Here is a 27,026-nt window from a genome sequence, read left to right as displayed (position 1 = left end):
CCTGAGCATCCCTCCCTCACCCATCAAGGAGGGAGAGTACACTACATGAGAGAGGTGGTGTGAGGGTAGTGGACAGGAACAGCACCTAGCACAGGGCCCAATGCCAGTAGGTAGTAGGCACATACTTTGATCCACCTTCTCTATCCGATTGCCTTCTTTCCTGTGTAATGGGTATTTCATTTGTTCTGCTCTTGTTTGGAAAAGAGAAGGGTTTGGAGCCTTCCTCATGGGGCTAGCCCAGTATGATGCAGTCAGTACATTTTCTTTCCTGTTTCATTTTCTTTTCAGTAGAATGCAGTCAGTACCTTTTCTGTTTACTGAAGCTATAAAGTGGGAGATGGTGTTCTGCATACATATACGTATGAGCGTGAAATATTTATAACATGAATATTGGTGACGTGTATGTATGTGTATCCTATATATGTCTCCTGTCCATGGCAAAGAATTTAGACGCTGTGTTCTGCAAGTCCATAGAACACCATAGACTGAGACGTAGCCCACGAAGGACTTGCACACTGAGGCAGGTCTGAATCCTTAGGAAGAGAAGAATTGGCCTCATCCATCTATATGCCATCTTGTTTCCAGAGGCAGAATGCTGTCTTTCAGAGAGTACCGCCTCCCCCCCTCCCCAGCTGAAGTGGAAGGGGCTTCATTGGGAAACCAGACCTGGAAGTATGGCTCTAGCCTGTGGCTTCAGTGGAGCAGATGGGGTAAAGGTGACCACAGCCAGGATGCCATGAATATGGGGATTTCTACCCAGTACCACACTGTACCCAGGATGATGAGATGATTTAGGGCTCCTCTAATGCTGAGTATCTGGATCCTCCTGGGGGCTGTGGCTTCAGGGTCCTGGATTGGGAGGTGAGAGGAGCCACATAGAGAGATGTTGCTGGACTTAGCTGAGCTTAGCCCAGTGGCAACCACTCTTTGAGGTCAACCCCTCCTCTGACCAGAGGCACACAGACCAGGGGCCTTGCCCCACATCCTGCCAACTTCCCAAGTGGGAAGCAGAAATAGTGTGGTCGCATCTGAGTCCGGGATCCTTGAGTTTCAAATTGAGAAACCCACTCAGACCAAATTCAGCAAAAAAAGGGGGGGGGGGGGAGGGAAAAAATGCAAAGACCTAAAACTCATTCAAAACCAACTTGAGACAGAAAGGAAACTTTATTATAAGAAAAGTAATGGCCAATATAATTTAAGCCAAAAAGTGTTCTGTATTTTAACAGTACACATCACAAAAACCCCCTCCAACATAACACAGAAAGGGAATATATTTTTCATAAACTTCCAAGGGATTGAGATCAGGAAGGGAGAGTCAAAGGTTGAGATTGGCTCCTGTCTCCAGGACCACTTGGTCTCCTCCCTGCTTCATCCTCTTTTTGCAGATCAATGGTCATTGCCTCCGCTAGGGCAAGTATGTCCGCCTCAGTCTTGATTCTGAATTATTTCCCAGTTTGTGTCCCAGTTCCAAATCCCAAAGGACTTGAAGACTGACCAGGCTTAAGGCAAGCATCCATTGACCAATGGCATGGAATTAGACTTCTTCATAAGGGGCAAAGGCAGATCATGCATTTTTACTCTTCTGTTCACACAATAGATATTTATTCATTACCTTCTATATGCCAGACCCTGTTATAGGGGCTGAGAACAAAACAAAGTTCCTGCCTCCGTGGACTTCACGTGCCAGTGACAACCAGACAGGTAGACATTTATGCTACCAATGAGATCTTGGAGACTCACCTAATTATAAGGCAGTGATGGGAGAGTTTGTAGGTGTCTCTCTTCAGTTGCTGCTGGAAGGTGGTTGTGATGTCTGTGTCATTCTAGGCAGGTCTTCTAGATGATTCTGAATGCAATCATGTCATTTGTGGATTTTTATAAGACTGCTCTAAGGCATTCTCATCTGAATTCAGCTACCTGGGTAGCTTTACCCTTTGCTAGAAGGAAACAGGGGAAAATAAGGAGGATCTTGTTTTTTTGATACAATTACTAAAAATGAGTCCCAGAGAGACTTACTGTCTTTCCCTAAGCCAAAAACATTGGAAAATGGTGGTGGTGGGTCAGGGGGAGGGGAGGCGGAGCTTTACTCTCATTTTCCAGCAGGTGTGGTGGCTCCCTTCTGAGCAGGGACAGGCTAGCATGTTCGTGCATGAGTGTGGAAGCCATTCACTCACTCAAAAAATGCTTACTGAGCTCTCACCTCATGCCGCACCTTGTGCTAAATATGGAGGCTATGGCAGTGGGCACAGTGGTCATGGTCCCTAAGATAACATAAAGGTGAGTGAGGGAAACAGACAACAAATACATAGATCAACGAGGAGTAAGAAGTGGAAGTTAGGAAAGAGCAAGCTGCTGAGAAAGAGAAATGGGGAGTCTGCCTCAGAATGGCAGTTGGTGAAGGTGAAGGCTTTGCCCAGCAGGCATCATTTAAACAGACCTCAAGGTTGAGAAGAAGCCCACTGTGCAAGAACAGGGTCGGGGGAGTGTTTCAGACAGAGGGAGTTTGAAGAAGTTCAGAAGAAGAGTTTGAAGCCTGTGTTGGAGAACCTGAAATAACTCAGGAAAGACCAAGGTCAGCTTCTACCAGAAGGTACTAAAAAGCACGTGTTTTCTCTTTTAAGCCCTTGGCTGGAACACTACGGGCCAAGGAGTTGCAACCAGGTTTCCACACTGCTCCCACTACCACCACTACCAGGAACCACCACTGCCATGGGTCTTTCTTTTTATTTATTTTATTTATTTTTTATTTATTTATTTATTTATTTATTTATTTTTAAGTCTTAATAAATTTTATTTTTTTTATTTATATATGAAATTTATTGTCAAATTGGTTTCCATACAACACCCAGTGCTCATCCCAAAAGGTGCCCTCCTCAATACCCATCACCCACCCTCTCCTCCCTCCCACCCCCCATCAACCCTCAGTTTGCTCTCAGTTCTCAACAGTCTCTTATGCTTTGGCTCTCTCCCACTCTAACCTCTTTTTTTTTTTTTCCTTCCCCTCCCCCATGGGTTCCTGTTAAGTTTCTCAGGATCCACATAAGAGTGAAACCATATGGTATCTGTCTTTCTCTGTATGGCTTATTTCACTTAGCATCACACTCTCCAGTTCCATCCACGTTGCTACAAAAGGCCATATTTCATTTTTTCTCATTGCCACGTAGTATTCCATTGTGTATACAAACCACAATTTCTTTATCCATTCATCAACTGATGGACATTTAGGCTCTTTCCATAATTTGGCTATTGTTGAGAGTGCTGCTATGAACATTGGGGTACAAGTGCCCCCATGCATCAGTACTCCTGTGTCCTTTGGATAAATTCCTAGCAGTGCTATTGCTCGGTCATAGGGTAGGTCTATTTTTAATTTTCTGAGGAACCTCCACACTGCTTTCCAGAGTGGCTGCACCAATTTGCATTCCCACCAACAGTGCAAGAGGGTTCCCGTTTCTCCACATCCTCTCCAGCATCTATAGTCTCCTGATTGGTTCATTTTGGCCACTCTGACTGGCGTGAGGTGATACCTGAGTGTGGTTTTGATTTGTATTTCCCTGATAAGGAGCGACGCTGAACATCTTTTCATGTGCCTGTTGGCCATCCGGATGTCTTCTTTAGAGAAGTGTCTATTCATGTTTTCTGCCCATTTCTTCACTGGGTTATTTGCTTTTCGGGTGTGGAGTTTGGTGAGCTCTTTATAGATTTTGGATACTAGCCCTTTGTCCGATATGTCATTTGCAAATATCTTTTCCCATTCTGTTGGTTGCCTTTTAGTTTTGTTGGTTGTTTCCTTTGCTGTGCAGAAGCTTTTTATCTTCATAAGGTCCCAGTAGTTCATTTTTGCTTTTAATTCCCTTGCCTTTGGGGATGTGTCGAGTAAGAGATTGCTACGGCTGAGGTCAGAGAGGTCTTTTCCTGCTTTCTCCTCTAAGGTTTTTTTTTAAAGAATATTTTTTTTCAACATTTATTTATTTTTGGGACAGAGAGAGACATAGCATGAACGGGGGAGGGGCAGAGAGAGAGGGAGACACAGAATCGGAAACAGGCTCCAGGCTCTGAGCTATCAGTCCAGAGCCCGACGTGGGGCTCGAACTCACGGACCGCGAGATCGTGACCTGGCTGAAGTCGGACGCTTAACCAACTGCGCCACCCAGGCGCCCCTCTCCTCTAAGGTTTTGATGGTTTCCTGTCTCACATTCAGGTCCTTTATCCATTTTGAGTTTATTTTTGTGAATGGTGTGATAAAGTGGTCTAGTTTCAACCTTCTGCATGTTGCTGTCCAGTTCTCCCAGCACCATTTGTTAAAGAGACTGTCTTTTTTCCATCGGATGTTCTTTCCTGCTTTGTCAAAGATTAGTTGGCCATACGTTTGTGGGTCTAGTTCTGGGGTTTCTATTCTATTCCATTGGTCTATGTGTCTGTTTTTGTGCCAATACCATGCTGTCTTGATGATGACAGCTTTGTAGTAGAGGCTAAAGTCTGGGATTGTGATGCCTCCTGCTTTGGTCTTCTTCTTCAAAATTACTTTGGCTACTCGGGGCCTTTTGTGGTTCCATATGAATTTTAGGATTGCTTGTTCTAGTTTTGAGAAGAATGCTGATGCAATTTCGATTGGGATTGCATTGAATGTGTAGATAGCTTTGGGTAGTATTGACATTTTGACAATATTTATTCTTCCAATCCATGAGCAGGGAATGTCTTTCCATTTCTTTAAATCTTCTTCAATTACCTTCATAAGCTTTCTATAGTTTTCAGCATACAGATCCTTTACATCTTTGGTTAGATTTATTCCTAGGTATTTTATGCTTCTTGGTGCAATTGTGAATGGGATCAGTTTCTTTATTTGTCTTTCTGTTGCTTCATTGTTAGTGTATAAGAATGCAACTGATTTCTGTACATTGATTTTGTATCCTGCAACTTTGCTGAATTCATGTATCAGTTCTAGCAGACTTTTGGTGGAGTCTATCGGATTTTCCATGTATAATATCATGTCATCTGCAAAAAGCGAAAGCTTGACTTCATCTTTGCCAATTTTGATGCCTTTGATTACCTTTTGTTGTCTGATTGCTGATGCTAGAACTTCCAACACTATGTTAAACAACAGCGGTGAGAGTGGGCATCCCTGTCGTGTTCCTGATCTCAGGGAAAAAGCTCTCAGTTTTTCCCCGTTGAGGATGATGTTAGCTGTGGGCTTTTCATAAATGGCTTTTATGATCTTTAAGTATGTTCCTTCTATCCCGACTTTCTCAAGGGTTTTTATTAAGAAAGGGTGCTGGATTTTGTCAAAGGCCTTTTCTGCATCGATTGACAGGATCATATGGTTTTTCTCTTTTTTTTTGTTAATGTGATGTATCACGTTGATTGATTTGCGAATGTTGAACCAGCCCTGCATCCCAGGAATGAATCCCACTTGATCATGGTGAATAATTCTTTTTATATGCCGTTGAATTCGATTTGCTAGTATCTTATTGAGAATTTTGGCATCCATAGTCATCAGGGATATTGGCCTGTAGTTCTCTTTTTTTACTGGGTCTCTGTCTGGTTTAGGAATCAAAGTAATACTGGCTTCATAGAATGAGTCTGGAAGTTTTCCTTCCCTTTCTATTTCTTGGAATAGCTTGAGAAGGATAGGTATTATCTCTGCTTTAAACGTCTGGTAGAACTCCCCTGGGAAGCCATCTGGTCCTGGACTCTTATTTGTTGGGAGATTTTTGGTAACCGATTCAATTTCTTCGCTGGTTATGGGTCTGTTCAAGCTTTCTATTTCCTCCTGATTGAGTTTTGGAAGAGTGTGGGTGTTCAGGAATTTGTCCATTTCTTCCAGGTTGTCCAATTTGTTGGCATATAATTTTTCATAGTATTCCCTGATAATTGTTTGTATCTCTGAGGGATTGGTTGTAATAATTCCATTTTCATTCATGATTTTATCTATTTGGGTCATCTCCCGTTTCTTTTTGAGAATCCTGGCTAGAGGTTTGTCAATTTTGTTTATTTTTTCAAAAAACCAACTCTTGGTTTCGTTGATCTGCTCTACAGTTTTTTTAGATTCTATATTGTTTATTTCTGCTCTGATCTTTATTATTTCTCTTCTTCTGCTGGGTTTAGGCTGCCTTTGCTGTTCTGCTTCTATTTCCTTTAGGTGTGCTGTTAGATTTTGTATTTGGGATTTTTCTTGTTTTTTGAGATAGGCCTGGATTGCAATGTATTTTCCTCTCAGGACTGCCTTCGCTGCGTCCCAAAGCGTTTGGATTGTTGTATTTTCATTTTCATTTGTTTCCATATATTTTTTAATTTCTTCTCGAATTGCCTGGTTGACCCACTCATTCGTTAGTAGGGTGTTCTTTAACCTCCATGCTTTTGGAGGTTTTCCAGACTTTTTTCTGTGGTTGATTTCAAGCTTCATAGCATTATGGTCTGAAAGTATGCATGGTATGATTTCAATTCTTGTAAACTTATGAAGGGCTGTTTTGTGACCCAGTATATGATCTATCTTGGAGAATGTTCCATGTGCACTCGAGAAGAAAGTATATTCTGTTGCTTTGGGATGCAGAGTTCTAAATATATCTGTCAAGTCCATCTGATCCAATGTCTCATTCAGGGCCCTTGTTTCTTTATTGACCGTGTGTCTAGATGATCTATCCATTTCTGTAAGTGGGGTGTTAAAGTCCCCTGCAATTACCACATTCTTCTCAATAAGGTTGCTTATGTTTATGAGTAATTGTTTTATATATTTGGGCGCTCCGGTATTTGGCGCATAGACATTTATAATTGTTAGCTCTTCCTGATGGATAGACCCTGTCACTATTATATAATGTCCTTCTTCATCTCTTGTTACAGCCTTTAATTTAAAATCTAGTTTGTCTGATATAAGTATGGCTACTCCAGCTTTCTTTTGGCTTCCAGTAGCATGATAAATAGTTCTCCATCCCCTCACTCTCAATCTAAAGGTGTCCTCAGGTCTAAAATGAGTCTCTTGTAGACAGCAAATAGATGGGTCTTGTTTTTTTATCCATTCTGATACCCTATGTCTTTTGGTTGGCACATTTAATCCATTTACATTCAGTGTTATTATAGAAAGATATGGGTTTAGAGTCATTGTGATGTCTGTATGTTTTATGCTTGTAGTGATGTCTCTGGTACTTTGTCTCACAGGGTCCCCCTTAGGATCTCTTGTAGGGCCGGTTTAGTGGTGACAAATTCCTTCAGTTTTTGTTTGTTTGGGAAGACCTTTATCTCTCCTTCTATTCTAAATGACAGACTTGCTGGATAAAGGATTCTCGGCTGCATATTTTTTCTGTCTAGCACACTGAAAATCTCGTGCCAATTCTTTCTGGCCTGCCAAGTTTCAAAAGAGAGATCAGTCACGAGTCTTATAGGTCTCCCTTTATATGTGAGGGCACGTTTACCTCTTGCTGCTTTCAGAATTTTCTCTTTATCCTTGTATTTTGCCAGTTTCACTATGATATGTCGTGCAGAAGATCGATTCAAGTTACGTCTGAAGGGAGTTCTCTGTGCCTCTTGGATTTCAATGCCTTTTTCCTTCCCCACTTCAGGGAAGTTCTCAGCTATTATTTCTTCAAGTACCCCTTCAGCACCTTTCCCTCTCTCTTCCTCCTCTGGGATACCAATTATGCGTATATTATTTCTTTTTAGTGTATCACTTAGTTCTCTAATTTTCCCCTCATACTCCTGGATTTTTTTATCTCTCTTTTTCTCACCTTCCTCTTTTTCCATAACTTTATCTTCTAGTTCACCTATTCTCTCCTCTGCCTCTTCAATCCGAGCCGTGGTGGTTTCCATTTTGTTATGCATTTCGTTTAAAGCGTTTTTCAGCTCCTCGTGACTGTTCCTTAGTCCCTTGATCTCTGTAGCAAGAGATTCTCTGCTGTCAGCTATACTGTTTTCAAGCCCAGCGATTAATTGTATGACTATTATTCTAAATTCACTTTCTGTTATATTATTTAAATCCTTTTTGATCAGCTCATTAGCTGTTGTTATTTCCTGGAGATTCTTCTGAGGGGAATTCTTCCGCTTGGTCATTTTGGATAGTCCCTGGCGTGGTGAGGACCTGCAGGGCACTTCCCCTGTGCTGTGGTGTATAACTGGAGTTGGTGGGCGGAGCCGCAGTCAGACCTGATGTCTGCCCCCAGCCCACCGCTGTGTCCACAGTCAGACTGGTGTGTGCCTTCTCTTCCCCTCTCCTAGGGGCGGGATTCACTGTGGGGTGGGGTGGCCTGTCTGGGCTACTTGCACACTGCCAGGCTTGTGATGCTGGGGATCTGGCGTCTTAGCTGGGGTGGGTAGGCAAGGTGCACGGGGGCAGGAGGGGCAGGCTTAGCTTGCTTCTCCTTAGGTGATCCACTTCAGGAGGGGCCTGTGGCAGCAGGAGGGAGTCAGATCCGCTGCCGGAGGTTTGGCTCCGCAGAAGCGCAGAGTTGGGTGTTTGCACGGAGCGAGCAAGTTCCCTGGCAGGAACTGGTTCTCTTTGGGATTTTGGCTGGGGGATGGGCGGGGGAGATGGCTCTGGCGAGCGCCTTTGTTCCCCACCAAACTGAGCTCTGTCGTCAGGGGGTTCAGCAGCTCTCCTTCCCTTTGTCCTCCAGCCTTCCCGCTTTCTGAGCAGAGCTGTTAACTTATGACCTCCCAGCCGCTAAGTCGCGCTTGCTGTCGGAACACAGTCCGTCAGGCCCCTCCGCTTTTTGCAAGCCAGACTCGGGGGCTCTGCTTGGCCGGCGAGCCGCCCCTCCGCCCCGGCTCCCTCCCGCCAGTCCGTGGAGCGCGCACCGCCTCGCCGCCCTTCCTACCCTCTTCCATGGGCCTCTCGTCTGCGCTTGGCTCCGGCGACTCCGTTCTGCTAATCCTCTGGTGGTTTTCTGGGTTATTTAGGCAGGTGTAGGTGGAATCTAAGTGATCAGCAGGACGCGCGGTAAGCCCAGCGTCCTCCTACGCCGCCATCTTCCCTCGATATCTTCTATTTATTTTTTATTTAAACTCAAGTTAGTTAACATACAGTGTAGTCTTGGCTTCAGGAATAGAACTCAGTAATTCATCAGTTATACATGACACCCAGTGCTCATGCCAAAAAGTGGGTTGCCTTAATGCCCATCACCCATTTAACCCATCCCCTCACCCATCTCCCCTTTAGCAACCCTCCGTCAGTTCTCTGCATTTAAGAGTCTCTTAAGGTTTTCCTCCCTCTCTGTTTTTATCTTATTTTTCCTTCCCTTCCCCTGTGTTCATCTGTTGTGTTGCTAAAATTCCACATATGAGTGAAATAATATGATATCTGTCTTTCTCTAACTGACTTATTTCGCTTAGCACAATACCCTCCTTGTTTCCATCCATGTTGTTGCAAATGGCAAAATTTCTTTCTTTTTCATTGCCGAGTAGTATTCCACTGTATAAATAAATAAGTAACTGTATACCCACATCTTCTTTATCCACTCATCAAAGACATGAACAGACGCTTTTCCAAAGAAGACATCCAGAGGCTAACAGACACATGAAAAGATGCTCAACATCACTTATCAGGGAAATACAAATCAAAGCTACAATGATGACACCTGTCAGAATGGCTCTTTCTTTTTAAATTCAAAATGGAAATACCTTCATTTTTTGTCTATTTTAAAAGTAAAATGTGTTTGCTGGAGAAATGCAGACAATACAGAAGCACGTAAGATGTACTCTAAACACTTAACACCTACCGTTACTACCATCCCCTGAAGCACCATTGTTAACAGTTTGTTATCTTATTCCAGATATTTTTTTAGAAAAATAAAATAATGTGAATTCTATAACAAGGGTTAGAAAACTTTTTTTCTATAAAGGACCAGACAGTAAATAGTTAGGCTGAGCAAACCACATAGTTTCTGTTACATCGGCTCAACTCTGCTGTTGTAATGCCGAAAGAGCCATAGACAGTATTGAAACAAATAGGGGAGGTTGTGTCCCAGTAAAACTTTATTAAAAACTTTATACAAAAACAAGCAGTGAGACTGTGGGCTATAGTTTGCTGATCCCTGTTCTATATGAATAGAGATCACACCATATGTACTAATCTGTCATATGGGTTTGTTTTTACTTTGTTTTTGGTTTTTGTCCAATGATAGATCCTGATCATTTTTCCATATCAGTATTCAAAGACTTTTGCAATTCTTTTTAAAGCCTGCTTGTATTTCAGTGGATGGCTGTAATCCAATCTTTTTAACCAGTTCCTTACTGGTTGCGTGTGCATATTGCTATTTTCAGTGTCTTGCTATTACAGTGTTTAGAAATGTTCCTTATCTATTAGGACAAAAAGAAGCTGGTTCTTTTGCTATTCCCATTTTGGGCTTGGTGTTTATTTATTATTATCGCAATGATATTTCAGTCATTACAGTTTTATCATTCACAGCTGAGCTCTGGTTTGGCTGACTAAAGACCTGATTTTGGTCTTAATTCCACTTCTTACCAGCTGAATGGCTTGGGAAACTCATTTAGCCTCTCTGATCACCACATTTCTCATCTGTAACCTGAACAGGAGCACACCTGGCCCTGCCTGCTGCAGAGGCTATTGTGAGGCACAAATGAGATAACAGATTGGAAAGTACGTTGGAAATTATAACGTGATATTCCTCTGTAAGGGGCTATCATCATTATCATTACCCTTGTCATTTTCATTAATGTGATAATGCTCAGAATGATGAGCTCTTCTTGCTCTGACATGTGAGTAACTATAAAATACAGTCTGTAGTTGCGATCATTGATGTGACTGTGGATTTTCCAAGCCCTGGGGTGTTCAGCCAGTCAATTCAGCATCCATTTATTAAGCGTCCATTGTGTGCCAAACAGAACCAGCTCCAATACCAAGTTCTGTGCTAATTGCCAGGGTTATGAAGAGAATAGGTAAAGGTTCCTGTCCTTTAGGAATTCAGAATCCACTGGAAGGAAATATACTTATCCAACCTACCAAGATAATGCCACACATGCTATCATTCAGGAAATAAAAACAGAATTCTGCCAGAGAGAAGGCAAAGTACAGGAAACTTGCTCAAGAGAAGGTGGCGTTGAAAAGCGTAGGAGTTTGGGGTGCCTGGGTGGCTCAGTCAGTTAAGCATCTGATCTTGATCTCCCCATTTGTGAGTTTGAGCCTCACATCAGGCTCTATGCTGACAGCTCAGAGCCTGGAGCCTGCCGCAGATTCTGTGTCTCCCTGGCTCTCTGCCCCTCCCCCACTTACACTCTGTCTCTCCCTCTCTCGAAAATAAATAAACATTAAAAAAAGAAAAAAGAAAAGTGTAGGAGTTTTTGCGATTATGGAGAAGAGAAGAAAGGACTCTCTGACAGTGTAAAGTTCTGGGACAGACATGCCCAGCTATTACCCAAAAGCACAGCTTCTTATGTGAGGTAGAAGTTTATTCTCCTTCCTGTAAAAGAAATCTAGAGATTGTCATCCAGGGATGATGAGGTGACCCCTTCCCCAACCCTGGCTCCTCTTGCCTTTCTGCTCTACCATGCTAGGACATGGTTACCATCCTCATGGTTATCTCAGGATCCAAGATGGAGACTGGAACTCTAGTCATCATCTCTAAGTTCAGACTATGGGGAAGAGGAAAGAAGGAAAAAAAAGAAGGACTAATGAGCATTCTCTCAGCTGAGTCACTTGTTCTTAAGCAGGCTTTCTAGAAGTCCCACATTTATCCACTTGCCAGGCACTGGACTAGAGCAGTAAATAAAACTGGATAACTTCCTCATGAACCTGCACTCTAGTTGAGAGAGATAGGAAAAAATGGATGAATATTTAGTGCATGAGATAGTATTGGTGCCAGTGCAGAGAAACAAAGCAGAGAAAGGTGACCAGGAGTGCTGGGGAGAAGAATATCAAAAATTTAAATAGCTAGTCAAGGAGGTGTCTCTAAGAAGGTGACACTGTTAAATCCTGAAGGAGCTGAGAGAGAGAGAGCCATGCAGTTGAAGAAACATTCCGTGAACAGCAGCCAATGTGGTTGGAACAAAGTTAGCAAAGGGATGATAGGAGTTGAGATCATAGAGCGGTGGGGATTGGGGACAGAAGACCCAGGACTTTTAGACCCATAAGGATTTGGGCTTTTACTCTGAGTGAGACAGGAGACTGTCTGACTTGACTGTGTTTACATCTCTTTGGCCAGATGTAGCTGCTTGGAAAGCTAGAAGATGTAGATTTTAGCTGGTGCCTTGGTAGTCTGGATAAAATCTGGTTTCTATTATTTAAGGATGAAGGGGAGAAGTGGATACTGGGGGGCCCCAGCTAGTTCTGCCCCTTATGAGCTTCCCTGAGCTTATGAATTTCTCTGAGCTTCAAATTAGGTTTGACCGACTTTAATTTGTAAAAAGGACAGATGAAATATAAGACATGGTGACAGTTCCCTATAACTCTGTGATTCTCAGATGGGTTACCTAATGGCCAGTTCTATTCTGGCCAGAGCCAGTGAGCTTAGGGAAAGGACAGGTTTGATTGAGGGGTGAAGGTGACACACCATAGGACCCATGAGGAAACCACTGAGGTGTCCTCTGCTAGATAAGGGACCATTTTCTGGGTCCCACTTGAGTTTAAATGTAGTAGCATATCCAGGACTGCTGCCCCCTTAGCCATAGGCAAAGACAAAGAGCAGGGCCATCATAGGGCTCAAATGCAAGAGTGGCTGGACTTGGCAGGATGTGGATGCTCAGAGCTCCATCCCATCAGTCAGTGGGCTGACTGGCAGCTGAGCATCCCCTCGAGCAGTGGCTGCTTCATATTGGCAGCCTAAAAGACAGGTGACAAGGACAGCCTCAGCAAAATTCCTCAGCTATTCATCCCTGAACTCTGAGCCCTTCTGTTCTGGTTCTTTCCTCCTTAAATCTGTTATTTGAACTTCTGAACTTGTGAGTCCACCTGCGAGAGCTGTCAGCACCTTTTTGTGAGCCCCATCCCTAGACCTCCCTGTAGCATAGCCTCCAGGAGTCTAATGGAATCCTGATACTCAGTGGCATTTCCCTGACACTGCCCAGCCATGATGACGGGCCTCTTGACCACCAGCGGTCTTTGACCAAGGAGGATGAGGAAAAGCAGTGCAAGTGCAAGTGAACAGTTGGCTCCCAAGAGCTGCTCAAGATTCCCAGCTGATGGTGAGGGAGGCTGCACAGTGCCCTTTTCCAGAGATGGGGGTTCCCGAGTCGTGCTCTCAATCGCTCAGGCAGCACCAAGTTCACTCTCATAGAGGGACAGAGTAGATGCCTGTTAGGTGCATCATGGATGCCTAATAGGAGAGACATATATGCCACAAAAATCAGGTAGAAAAAAATACTACTGTTTTAATAAACTAGCAAGCACCCAATACCCTGATGCAAAAACTGGAAAACTGTTCAACCCTAGATAAGTCCGGAGGTTAAAGTAGGGTTTCCCTTATGATAAAAATTCTTTACTTGGAATTTAAATAAACAAATAAATAAATAAATAAATAAATAAATAAATAAATAAAGTAGGGTTTCCTACTGCCTTCCTAAATCTAAGGACTGGTGCCCATGCAATCAGAAGTATCTGCAAGGTATGGATAGGACAGCAGTCAGTCTCCCCTGGAGAGAGTGGGTCAAGGAGTGACAGAGGGCCCCTAAGGTTTAGCTGCAACTCACTCCTTTGTGGATCAGGGCAAGAATGTGGAGGAGGAGAGGGAAAATTTCATTCTCCAAGATGATCTCCAGCCCCAGATTTAGAGACGTTTTCAGACCTGAAGGGAAAAGAACCAGAAATCCCAAATCCCCATATGCCCTGTGGCTAATTAGAGTCAGGGTCTCCTCTTGGCTGTTGCGCCATGGAATTAGGCCACTAATGAGTTTGTGTGTGTGTGTGTGTGTGTGTGTGTGTGTGTGTGTGTGTGTGTGTTTCTTTTTTCCAGAAAACCCACGGGAGTCGTGTTTTGACCCTGGTTCCATCAAGAACGGCACGCGAGTGGGGTCCGACCTGAAGCTGGGCTCCTCCATCACCTATTACTGCCACGGGGGCTATGAGGTTGAGGGCGCCTCTACCCTCAGCTGCGTTCTGGGGCCTGATGGGAAGCCCGCGTGGAACAACCCCCGACCAGTGTGCACAGGTGGTGGGACAGGGGCGGGAAGGAGTCAGAGGGAGTGAGGGCATGCCAGAGGCAGAAGGGGTTGTCAGCTGGGGGAAGGGAGGCATGGGACATGGTCCTAAGAGCGGACTCTTTGAGTTCACTGTGAATGAGAGAGGCTGGTAATTCACCAGGTAGATAGTCCCTATCGACATGTCCTCTCTCAGACCACCTAGTGTGCCCACTCAGACAGAGGCCATCATCAGTGACCCCCAGACATGCCAGCAAGTTGTATGAGGGAGATTGGAGGTTAAAGATAACCTGGGCTTAGGGAAAGTCACTGAGAGATCATATGTGTAAAACTAAGGCCAGTGGGGTGGGCTGACTCCAGCAGGGTCTGGCTTAGCTCTGGGGCCCTGACAAGAGAGATGGGATGGAGTGTCAGAACTTCAAGAGCGTGGTGGCCACCCCAAGTTGGAAAGCAAGGAGGCCCCTTTGCCCAGGTGAGAGAGGCTGGCTCTCAGGGCCACCCCTCATAGAACTGGGCACCTTGGATGGGAACAGAAGGTGCCTGGGCCGCATGGGACAGCTGCTCCCAATGGGGCTAGCCTGGGGGCACTAACTCATGTGGACACATGCCTGGGCAGACATCAGCCATGGGACAGAAGGTCAGTCCTAGGCCCCTGTGCCTCCAGGGACTGGTGCTAGTGTTACTAGTTAGGGAGCCGGGTCTGACATGTGCCCAGGAGGGCCCTTGACAGCATCAAGGAAGGTTTCAGGCCACATGCCAGGCCAGGGAGGTGCTCAGAACTCCCCTCCTCCACACTAGCTGCTGCACACCTCAGGGCAGCCTCACGGGACCAGTGGCTCAGGCTGGGGTGAGCATGACAGCTGATGAGAGGCCTCAAGATCACCTGGCCCTCCCTCTGATTTCTCTTCCAGCCCCCTGTGGGGGACAGTATGTGGGTTCAGACGGAGTGGTCTTATCCCCCAACTACCCCCAGAACTACACCAGTGGACAGACCTGCCTCTATTTTGTCACCGTGCCCAAGGACTACGGTATGTTTATTTATGTTTCCCGACCTCTTCCAGGCCCCCGGGCCCTTTCCACTCACGCCCCCAGCTCCACTCTCAATTGTATCCACTCCCATGGTGGGAAGGGGTAGACCATCTCGGGTACAGGACTCCTGGGTGCAGATGCCATGCAGTGGAAATAAGATACACTGTCGGGTGCGCTCCTGACGTATGTGTGGGAGGAGCACTAGCAAGGCCAGCAGCACAAGGGGATGCAGCTGGGGAGGAAGTAGCCAGGACGGAGGGAAGGCAGGGATGCCGGACACTAGCCAGCACAGCCCACGTCTGACTGGAGGTGCTGCAGATCCAGGCTGACTGGGAACCCAGGGGAGGGTGACCAAAGGGCAGGAAGAAGGAAGGAGTGGGACAGAGCTGGGAACCCCAGTGTTCCACCATCCCATCCGAGACTGGGAGCCTAGCCCAGCAGCTATAGGTAGGGCAAACAAGAGAAAAGTGGGCGGCAGGCCAGTGTCCTGAGAAAGCAGAAAAACTTCCAGATTCCAAGAGACTCAGACAAAAAGAAGCCAGGCTTGTCACCTGGTTGGCAGTGGGGACATTTAAGAGTCCTGCCATCCCTGAAGGATTTAGGAAGTTCTAAGGGGCAGCCAGACTGGTTGTACCTGAGCAATCAGGTGACCCACCCAGATACTTTCTCCCTGGATCTCCTCTTTGTAGGAGGAGTAACAACTATTTCTAAACAGGATTGGTGTTGGGTGGGGTAAAGGGCACTGATAAATCCTGACCATCTAGGAGAGGGATGGGGCAGCAGCTGGCTACTTATGCCCAAGATAGGGTGGAGGGAGCACAGGGCAAGGCCTGATGCCACCAAGCATTTATGAAGCATCTCTCAGGGACCACACACTCTGTTGCAGACGTGAGCGAGACGTGCTCCCTGACCTCTGTGAACTCCCCATCTCACCTTAACCTACCACTCCAGCCATCACGCAGCACTCCCACCCCAGCCCCTGCACACATACGTGTGTGTGTGTGTGTGTGTGTGACGCCAGCCACCCCAGCATACTTATGTGGCAGGAGCTTTGGACCTGCGGGCTCACAGTTAGAAAAGTCCTAAAACGTTGTCCAGTCCAATCGGCCACTCAGAACAGAATCCTTGATTAGTGGTGTGCAGTTTGTGCCTGGATCCTCCCATAATAAAGAGCTCGGCCTTTAAAGGAAGCAACCCCAAGGCTGGTCAGTTTCATTGGGCTGAAACAGGCACACAGAGAGCCAGTGCGAGGAAGGGCAGTGGTCTGTCCCAAGTATCTTGTCTTTGCCAAGGATGCTGAGCCCTGGAATTCGGGGCAGACTTTTGCCTCTGCAACACTGGCTCCAAGCTCAGGTCTCAGCTCTGACTTCCTCTTCTAATCTTCCTTTGATCTGCTACCTAAAGTGACCTGCCTCATTCTATCATGTTTTCCCATTACCTCTAGGACTTAATTTTAACTATCTGAAATTATCTTCCCTATCTCTTTGCTTAAGTGGGCTTTTTCCCCCCTTTATTGACTGTCTCTTCCCACTAGAATACACACTCTGAAAGCAGGAATGTTGCCCATCGTGTTCACCTCTGCAGGAGGGAGGACGGAGATACCCCTGCCACCACCTCAGTACCCATTTTCAGGGTTCCACAATGTGCTCTCCCTCCTGCCTCTCCCTCCAGCCCCTCTGGCCCCTGCTCCTCTCCCTCCTACCCTGCTTCTTGCCCCCAGATATGCCTGGCAAACTGGTAAGCCAGCACAGGCAGACCACACCAAGCTCAGGCAGATAGCTGAGGTAGAGCTGTTCCCACTGTGGGGTCAGTGATGCCAGCCCCTCCAGCAGTGCCTGGAAGAGAGGGGCAGCTGAAGAAATCCCGTGTGATTTGTAGCTGGTGGCATGAATAGCCATCAAATGGCAGGGCCCTTAGGCCTCATCCGAGAGGGGCTCATCAAGACCACGGACCACCAGCTTTTCAGCCCCTTCCTGGAGTGAGCTGAGTGCCCTTTGGGGAACATTCTTAACTTCTGAGCCTCAGTTTCTTTGTCTTTAAAATATGAACATCTAAAAGAGGCACAGTTGAAGATGATACATCTGGCAAACATGGTACCTGGCACACAGGAGGTGCTTTGTAAATACCATTTTGCCTCTTCCCTTGGCTTTGCCAGAGGGAAATGAGCTCAAGATGTTTGCCCATTCCTTAGACAGTCGCTCTTTCCCCAGGAGCAGCTGCTTTTCACCACCCTTATTCCTCTTAACCGTGGGGCATCTTGTATCAAAGGCTGTCCTGGTCAGCAGGATTTCTGAAGAAAAAACAAAGGAAAATACAGGGTCCTGAGAGCACATGGAAAATGGGAGGTGTTGCCAAAAGCCCTTCCATGTCCTTAAGTAGCTGCTGCCACTGCTATCTGGGAAAGGAATGGGGTTGGCCCAGCTCCAGTTCCACCAGGCCTGACTGTTATGTTCAGTCTTCAATGTTATCTTGACCCATGAGGGAGAATGCCAGCTGGCCCTTTCCACCTCCCCACAACCCTGTGCCTGGGGTCTGGCCAGTGTGCTGATCAGCCAGTAGAAGCCTCAGCAAGCAGTCAGCCCCAGGAACCAACAACTTCCGCGGAGGCTTCCCTGCTCCTGGCCTGCAGCCCCCACACCTCCAGTCCTTGCCCCCAGCATGGTGGCCAGTCTTCCATGCTGAGGTCTCCACACCATGTCTCCTTCGCAGTGGTGTTTGGACAGTTCGCCTTCTTCCATACGGCCCTCAACGACGTGGTGGAGGTGCATGATGGCCACAGCCAGCACTCCCGGCTCCTCAGCTCCCTCTCGGGCTCCCACACAGGTACCCAGGGCTTGGCCGGCATGGGGGATGGTGGCGGGCTGAGGGCATTTCGGGCCCGCTGAAAGGAAAGAGGCCCTGTAAGCCCAGCCACAGGTGGCACCACACAGCTTTGTGCCTGTCGTCCACTGGTGCTTTCTCTACAACACGACAGTCAGTTCCTGGTAGCCCAAACGTAGAAGGGGGCTTGGGAAACTACCCTCACCCCAAGGTGTGTCTACACTGCTGCCCCAAGTGGTGTAGTATTCCCCTGTTGGTTTATTCTTAGACCCAACATGTTTTTCTGATTATAAACATACTGCTTTTTCAATGTAGAAATCTAAGAGGCAAGACAAAATAACTGTATGGAGAATTAAAATAAAAGCCACCCAGAAAGAACCACTGAAAGATGGGGTGTATTTTCCCCCAGCCTTTATATCTACTTAGACTTAATCTTTTGTATATTTTATTGAATAAAACAATGTACATATTTTTATTGAAATGTCCATTGTGAGCATTTCTGTCATTATTTCCTTCTATAATAGGATTTTTAAATGCTGCAAAACAGTCCATCATATAGTTACTTAACATTTATGTTAAAAAATTTATGCAATGAATTCCCTATTATTGAACATCGAGATTGTTTCTAATTTTTCACTCTCGTGAATAGTAACCCAGTGTATTATGCATACGTCTCTATACACATCTCTATTACCTTAGACTATCTAGAAGTAGAATTGCCAAGTTAAAGGATATGTGCGATCTTAACTTAAGGCTTTTTGTGGGAATCTAACTATATTCTTTCAAACTTAGTTAATCAGTTATTGTAACAGAATTATCAAAATCCCTGATTTTGAAATATGCCAAAATGCCAAACATCCCTCTAGAAAGTCCTTGCCACTCTGTTCACCAAAAGTGAATAAGAGATCATGTTTTATTCTCACAAAAACTAGCTAATTCAGGAAACAAAAGCATCATCAGTTTGAAAAGTGAGAATTGTATCTCATTTCTTAATTTGCCTTTTTTTTTACAAGTTAGGGTAAACTTTTTATAATGTAATTATTGGCCCATGCATTTTTTATTTGTGAATTTACTTGTGAATTGCTGTTGATTTTTCTATTACCATTTATCTTCTATTGACTTAGTAGACCTCCATATTATTACAAGCTGTATGTATCATATGCCATAAAAACCTCTTGTCTATATTAAATGCTATAAAATGCTTTCCCCTACACTTTGTCATTTGCCACTTAATTTTCTTCAGGGTATATTTTAATGTCAGAAAATTTAAATTTCTCCTGACATCAGATCTATCAATGCTTTCTTTTATAGTTTTCCCCTTTACTTTTCTGCTGATGAAGTAAATATTCTTCTGTGTTTTCTTTTGCTTCTTTTCAGTGTGATTGTTCTGCTTTAATACCTTTGGAATTTATCTTGATTTGTTATTTGTTATAGGGAATCTAACCATATTTTTTCAAATTGAGTTAATCTGTTGTCCTAACAAAATTTTCAAAATGCCAGATTTACATCTATTAAGTTTTTATGAAGTTAAGGATGTTTCCAGACTTTATATCCACGTCTTTAAGTGTCTGTGTATTTTTCTATCTGTATCAAAAAACTTAGTGTAAGGTTATAAAAACGTTTAATATTAGGATAATTTTAAACATATGGTAATGTGAGCCCCCAAACTTGTTCCTTTCTTTTGAATTTTTTATTGACTGCTCTTCTTTATCTTTTTTATTTTTTTTCAAGTTTATTTATTTACTTAGAGAGAAAGAGAGAAAGAAAGAGCTGGGGAGGGGCAGAGAGATGAGGGGGGAGAGAGAGAGAGAGAGAGAGAGAGAGAGAGAGAGAGAGAGAATCTCAAGCACTGCCAGTGCGGAGCCCAACTTGGAGCTCAAACCCATGAACCACGAGATCATGACCTGAGCCACCCAGGCACCCCAGACACGTAACCAACTGAGCCACCCAAGTGCCCCTGTTCTTGTTTATTTTTGCTTCCAAGTAACTTCAAGAAATATTTTGTCAAGATAAAAAAATTTGCTTCAGAACTTTCATTGGACTTCCATTAAGTTATTGGTTAATTGGGGGAGAACTCACATCTTTATAACAGTAACCCTTCTTCCCATCCAGGAACATGATATGTCTCTCCATTTATGTATCTTTTGTAACCTTGGGAAAGGGGCTTTAATTTTCACTTTGGCAGTATTGATTTTTTTATTAACTTTACTCCTAGATATTGGATGGCAATTTTTGTCATTGTTTTTGTTGCTGCTGTGAACTGGTCCCCCCTCTTTCCATTGTATTTTCTAACTGGTCTTTGATAGTATATTAGATGACTGGTATTTTTGGTGTAGTCATTTTGTAAAGTCAATGAACCCTCTGTAATAATGCTAACACTGCCTACTGATCTCTCCTGGGCCCTTTAGGCAAGAAGCCATATCTTCTGCAAATAAATATGCCTCAATACTTTATTTCTTCCTTATCAGTGTTTTTTTTTCTTTTATTTTTTTCCATGGCTATTGGTTTATTCAGGTATATGACCCTAAGATCAATGCTGATATTTTATAGTAAAAAACCCATTTTATAATTATTTTAAATTCAGCAACACAGGTTATATATATATACTATGATGCTATATAATCTCCTGGGTGTCAGAGGTTATATCACCTGCCTTTACTGATAGAGTACTGTATTAGTAGTGACCCCTCTTTTTCCCACCTGGATGAGAGATTTTGTGTTGTTTCATTTCGTTTTTGTTTTGGGGGGATTTTTTGTTTTGTTTTGTTTTGTTTTTGCTTTTACTTATCAGTTCTTCTGTGGCCTTTGTTATTTTTTAATTAATTAACTTCTGCATTTATTTCATGCCTCTCCTCCTGTTTTTCTTCAGATTACATTGTGCTTCTTATGCTAACCCCTTGAATTGAGAGCTTTCTTCTTTTCCCTGTGTAATGAAGAGCATGTTTACAGCAGCACATTCACTTCTAAGCATAGTTTTGGCTCTGTGCTGTAAGAATTGTCACATCCTATTGTCCTCCTCATTACTTTCTAAATAATCTGTCACCATGTTTTCTTCTTTCTTGCCCAAGAGTCCTTTAAGGCTGCCTCCTCTTTTCCTCCAGGAACCTGAATTTTGTTCTTGTTACATTTAAACACTTGTGTTAATTTCTAATTTTGTTACCACACCGGGAGAGGATATAGCCTGAACCACTTCCATTTCGGGGTTAAATGAGGTCCTCTTCCATAGCCAAAGACGTTTGGTTTTTTTTTTTTTTTTTAATTCCTTGAGTATCTAAGAAGAGAGTGTGTCCTCTGGACAGTTGAGAGGCTGCAGAGAGACGGGCAGCTCAGGCCCAACACTCACTGCCTGCCAGCGAGGTGCCTGTAGGCCCGGTGGTGCTTGACTGCTCAGAGCTGCAGTTCCCTCGGCTGTAAAATGCAGAGAGGAAAACCTGTGCCTCCTAGAGCTATTTGTTAGAGTGAAATTAGTTTAGTAATAGCCATTAGGTCAATCTTCCTCAATTTTATTATTCACATCCATTCTATCAGTGATTCTCAATGAAATGAGTTTTGATATCAGCACCCCATGTATGCCCATTGAGCCAGGAGTGTAAGTCAGGATTCCTTGGGGTAGGATGCTTTTTCAAAGCCTCATGATTTTCAATATAGATAAATAGAGGTATAAATTTAGCTATAAATATAGAAGCATTGGTACAGGCAGAGAAAGAGAGAGAGAGAGAGAGATACATTTAGGACCTGTATATGTAAATGTAGATATAGATACAAGAACACATATAGATGTAAAGGACCAATGGCTAGAAAGAAATAAGGATAGACGGATGGATGGATGCAGATAAAAGACCTATAGGTGTCAATATCAATATCCTCAGATCATCTTATTCCTCATTTGGAGAAACACTGATGAGCCACTAACGCTGATGGAAGTAATGTGTCCCTGTCCTAAAGTGTGTTGAAGGGGCAAAAAGCTTGAGGACCACTACTCAGCAGTCTTCATTTTGTTTCTCTATTTGATATATCAAATGTCGTGGATTTTGCTCATTTAAACATCCCACTACAACTGTGATATTTTGTTATCTTCTTGTGTTTCCAACCATTTTAGCACCTGTGTTTGCCTGCTATATCTTTCTTCATTTCCTTGGAGAGTCTTTTTCTTAAGAGGATGTTTACTTACTTATTTTACATTTGTTCTGATATCTGTCATCTGGTTTTGTTCTTTGTGAGTTTGGGGGGGGGGTTGTTTTGATTTTGCTTTCTTTTCCATTCCTGTCTGACCCCTCTCTAATTTCCAAGGCTTTTTTTATATATACATTTAGAATTTCTAATGAATGCTATCAGTAAATTATTTATAAATTATGGACTTCTTCCCCCAAGTGTCTACTTTTACATTTAATTTTGCTACCTCATTGACAATAATTATTTGGGTTTAACTATCTTTTCCTGGGTGTCTTTATCCCTGAGAGTTTTTGATTTCCCTACTTCTGTTCATTTTTTTTAGTAAGCTTATCACTGCAGTACTTTCCGCCACCTTGCCTGTATGACTGTGTCTTTCCTTTGACACATCATGTGAATGACAACTTGATTGTAAGTCAAATTACAGGTCACAAATTTCTTTCAAAACTCCTGCCACCGTCCCACTTCATTCCAACAGTTAATATTACAGACAAGTGGAGTCCAACCTGATTCTTTACCCTGATAGGTAACCCATTCTTTTCTCTCTGCATGGCTTTCATATTTTTTTTATTTTATTTTTAAAATCTGAAAGCCCACTAGGATAGGTTGCAATGGAAATCTCTTTTCATTAATTACATCTGGCACTTTGAGAATAATTGTAGTCTGAACCTCAGATCTTTCTTAAGCTTAGGAAAGTTATCTTCTTTCTTAAACTATTTCTTCTCCTTCAGTTTCTCCTATCTTCTCTCTCTCTCTCTCTCTCTCTCTCTCTCTCTCTCTGTCTTGAATCCTTGATGTATGCACACTGGAGTTTCTCTGACCTATCTTCCATGTTGCTTGTGGTTTCTCTCATTATTTTCATCTCTTTATCTTTTACCTGTGGATTCTGGAAGAATTTCCCCTAACTTAATCTCTACTTCCCTGTTCAATTTCTACAGAATCCAGCTGCCACATACTGGTGCTTCTCATTTTTGAAGGCTTTATTGATCTCAGAACTTTCCTTTGGCATGGCTACCCTCTCTGACTTCACAGATGCAATGCTAGATTTAGTCTTGTGGCAACCACAACTGAAAGTCTTCTCGAGATATTTGCCTGCTCTTTCTGATAGTTCACATTAAAATGTTTGGTTTGATTTCTGAGTGGTTTTCACCCTTAAAACTTTGAGAGCTTGTCTTTTGTCCAGGGATTTTACTATGTGCTTGTCCATGGAGAGGGAGGTCTGTGTTCATCCAGGCTTGGAAGTTGAAATGGGTTTGTGAGAGATTATAGGGGTCCTAATCCACGTATCATGCCAGACAATGGGAGGATGGAAACCTAGAGTTTTGTTCTGCTCACATCTGTTAAAGAGCTCCAGACAGTGGTGATAATAAAGACAAGCTTTTTCTTCATGAGTTTCTTTTTGCTTTGGCAGCCAGAAATTATTGGGTCAATGACTCCCAGCCAGGATCAGCCATCTGGGTCATGTGTAAATAGTATGTTGTGCAAAACTCTCCACTCTCCGTGGCCAGTAGTGTTACATGGGCTTTCTGGAAGCATTGGTTGGCCTCAGATGTGCCTCCCAGTGGTTCCATGGCTGGTTCCAACTCCAGCCCTCACTGCAGTGGAGACTTAGCCTGGCTGTCTGCACCCCCAGCTTCCCTTCTGACGGTGGGGTCCGCAGGCATCTCAGGGTTCCCTAAGACTGTGGAGGGGCACACTCAGCGATGCAGAGTGGCCATGCCACTACCTGCTAAGCCATAGTCCAGTCCCTCAGCTGCCTCAAGAAACTGACCACAAGCAGGACTGCACTTCACAGCTGTAGGTCCAGCTGGTGTTGTCTTCACTCTTGTCCATCTATACCACGTCAAGGAGAAGATAGAACTTTAACTTCTGATATAAAGGCGTCCTGTGCCCATGCAGGTCTTCCTTAAGCTGTGTTATCAGTTGGGTGACAATTCGTCTTGCTTTGGTTGTCCCGACGTAATTATTAATAACATGCCCGTTGACTCTCAAAAGTGTCCTAGTGTGAGCAATAAATTATACAATTGCTGTGGTTATCTGTCATTTTATAGGATCTGGGAATGGCCAGTTACTCTCAGATACTCACATCACCCTCCTTCCCAGAAGCTGATGCCATTTTTCTTTTTAATGTCAGTTTTCCAAGTAAACCACCAGTCAGTTTGGTAATGGCCATTCTCCTCATCCTTGTGGGCCAATGTCTGTCTGAAAGCTTTCTCCTTTCCAGGAAGGTCATTTAATCTTTCTGATCCTCTCTTTCTTGACCTATTAAATGAGGGCACCGAACTCTTGTCATGTCAGCCTCCAAAGACCATAGGTCAAGGTAAAACCATGGATGCTAAAACCTTCTGCAAACTTTAGAGTGTGAAGTGTAGTAAAAATGTGAGGTTTTGTTTCCGGAAGAGCTGGGATATGGAAGGAATTGCTGTGGGGGGTGGGGGGAGGGGTGGTATGGGCGGCCCCTCCTTCCTGGCCAGAATTTTCTCTGCTGGGCCCGCCTGCTGGACTCACTGTCTCCCTCTCCTCCTCGCCCCTTATCTTGGCAGGAGAATCGCTGCCCTTGGCCACCTCCAATCAAGTTCTCATTAAGTTCAGTGCCAAAGGCCCAGCACCAGCCAGAGGCTTCCACTTTGTCTATCAAGGTATGCAGGGCGTGGATGTGAAAGGTGTGAAGACATCTCAGTTCTCTAGTGACTCCCTGACCAAAGGAACTTGGACTTTTGACCCCTAAGTCTAGGCCTCAGTCTTAGGGTGTGTGGAGGCAGTTACTGATTTGTAAGGCAGTTCCTTGAAATTCAGTTGAATTTAGACACTCATTTACCCAACAGACAATTCTTGGACTAAACTCCATGTCGAATGAGGGGGAAAATCAGACATGGGATGCTAACTCCTGCCCCTCCCCTCCCCCACTGCCTGGCAAGGTCCCAATGGCATTGGGATGACCAGCCCAGGCCTTGTACCTAGACTCTCTCCCATGGAGTTTGGTCTTCTCTACAAGACACAGTAAAGATGTGGGAAAAACACAGACTTGGGATTAAGATGGACATGGTTTTGAATCCCAGCTCTGCCCATTTCTAACTGGGCACCAGCTACTCCACCCCTCAGAGCCCCAGTTTGCTCACCTCTAAAATGAGGGTAAGCATATTACCTCACTGATGGAGTTAAGAGAGTTCACAAAGTAGTTGACACCAAGCAGGTGATGGATGTCTGTCCCCTTCCTTCCTTCCTGGCTTTGAAAGGCAGAGTCGTGGAGCATCCTGACTTTCACCTCTAGGCCCCTACCTCTCCTTGTCCAGAAGGAAGCCCACTTTTCAAGGGCTCATTCACTCCACTGCCCAGGAAGAGCTGTATTCCCCTGCCACAGAAGGATGGCATAACTGGGGCCTGGGTTAAAGGGTCATGTCCACCATGTGGGCAGGGTAAGGGGAGATTCAGATTCAGGTCATGAGAGCAGAGCCCTGGGCAGAGGCCAAGGTAGGGTGAATGGAGGAATAAAGGCCATTCTTCCTGTAAGGGGATGTGGGACTTCATGGGGATGGGAGGGCACCATTGGGAAGCCACAGAACACAACTAGGCCTAAACTCTGCCATCCATGGTTTACAGAAGCTGTGCTGCCACCTTGTGTGTCCAACTGTGTTTTAGTAAAATCGTCCTTGTCCTGGAAAGTCCCTACCCCTGCCCTGAGAGAAAGTGCTCAGAGCCTCTCAGGGTCCCATCCAGACCGTCTCAGCTCCAGTCCCATTGTGTGTCCATCCCTGAGCCAGTTTCCAGAGGAGTGAGGCCTGCCCCTCAGTGCCCTTGTCCCCCGCAGCGGTACCCCGAACAAGCGCCACGCAGTGCAGCTCTGTGCCGGAACCCCGCTATGGCAAGAGGCTGGGCAGTGACTTCTCGGTGGGGGCCATCGTCCGCTTCGATTGCAACTCCGGCTATGCCCTGCAGGGGTCCCCAGAAATCGAGTGCCTCCCCGTTCCCGGGGCCTTGGCCCAGTGGAATGTATCAGCGCCTACCTGTGTGGGTGAGTGCCTGGACAACCAGGACTCCTGGGAGGGGGTGGCCGGTGACACCCAACAGCAGCCCCTGCCCACCAGAATAACTTAAATAGGGTGTCCCATTCAGGCCAAATCAAAGAGGAGGAGCTGGGGTTGCTGGGGGAGGGATGCATGTGAAGGAGGGTTGTAGGGACAGGAGCCACAGAAGAAGCAGGGATGGGGGCCTGCGGGAGAAGCCAATAGCCAGCAAGGGAGGCCCTGAAGGAGTGTTTGGGGAGGCTCCCATGGGGTACCCACAAAGACAAGCAAGAGAAACCTCTGACCAGAACTGCCTCCTTCCCAGTGCCATGTGGAGGCAACCTCACAGAGCGCAGGGGCACCATCCTGTCCCCCGGTTTCCCAGAGCCCTACCTCAACAGCCTCAACTGCGTGTGGAAGATCATGGTCCCTGAAGGCGCTGGCATCCAGGTAGGGGCCAGGAGACGCCTCAGTCAGGCGGGTGGCTGGGAGGAGACATTTCAACCCCGTCCCTGCCCCTCAGGCCAGATGCGGAGGTGAGGCCCACAAGCAGAAAAACGCAACAGCTCAAGGCCCAGAAGCTTCAGGGGGTGTGAAGAGAGAGCTGGGTAATTTCAGGAAAGAGGAGTGGCACAGGCTCATGCCATCAGGGAAGCCCAGAAGAGGAAACGGGCCTGGACTGGGATATAGAGATTGGGCAAGATTCATAGATGTTTTTCAGATGGCTTGAAGTCTTCTTTTCTCAAGATTATGGGGGAGAGAAGAGGGGACATTGCAGGAAGGAGAAAGGAGCAAACAGATGAAGCATGGAGGAGCCCCAGACACACACCTAGGCGTCACACCCACAGTCTGAACTGTAGGAGCAGAATGGGGGCCACGACGGGTACCCAGTGGCGAGAGCCAAGTGAAGAAGGCCCCGGCACTGGGATG

The 27,026-nt window shown here is 45.1% G+C and overlaps 1 protein-coding gene across 1 annotated transcript in view; it reads left to right on the top strand.

Annotated features, from left to right (window-relative positions):
• Window positions 1–27,026, top strand: part of CSMD2 (CUB and Sushi multiple domains 2) — a 553,689-nt gene that overhangs the window by 407,499 nt on the left and 119,164 nt on the right. Inside the window, exons 30-35 of the mRNA XM_040455784.1 lie at window positions 13,890–14,084; window positions 14,985–15,101; window positions 17,812–17,925; window positions 24,636–24,731; window positions 25,901–26,104; window positions 26,422–26,546. Of these exons, the coding sequence (XP_040311718.1) occupies window positions 13,890–14,084; window positions 14,985–15,101; window positions 17,812–17,925; window positions 24,636–24,731; window positions 25,901–26,104; window positions 26,422–26,546 (851 nt within the window). The remainder of the gene's footprint in view (window positions 1–13,889; window positions 14,085–14,984; window positions 15,102–17,811; window positions 17,926–24,635; window positions 24,732–25,900; window positions 26,105–26,421; window positions 26,547–27,026) is intronic.

This window comes from Herpailurus yagouaroundi, unplaced genomic scaffold, assembly GCF_014898765.1.
Source record: "Herpailurus yagouaroundi ecotype Mexico unplaced genomic scaffold, PumYag 77, whole genome shotgun sequence".
NCBI classification, from domain to species: Eukaryota; Metazoa; Chordata; class Mammalia; order Carnivora; family Felidae; genus Herpailurus; species Herpailurus yagouaroundi.
Note: the sequence above shows the minus strand (reverse complement) of the source record. Positions and strands in the feature narration are given on the sequence as shown.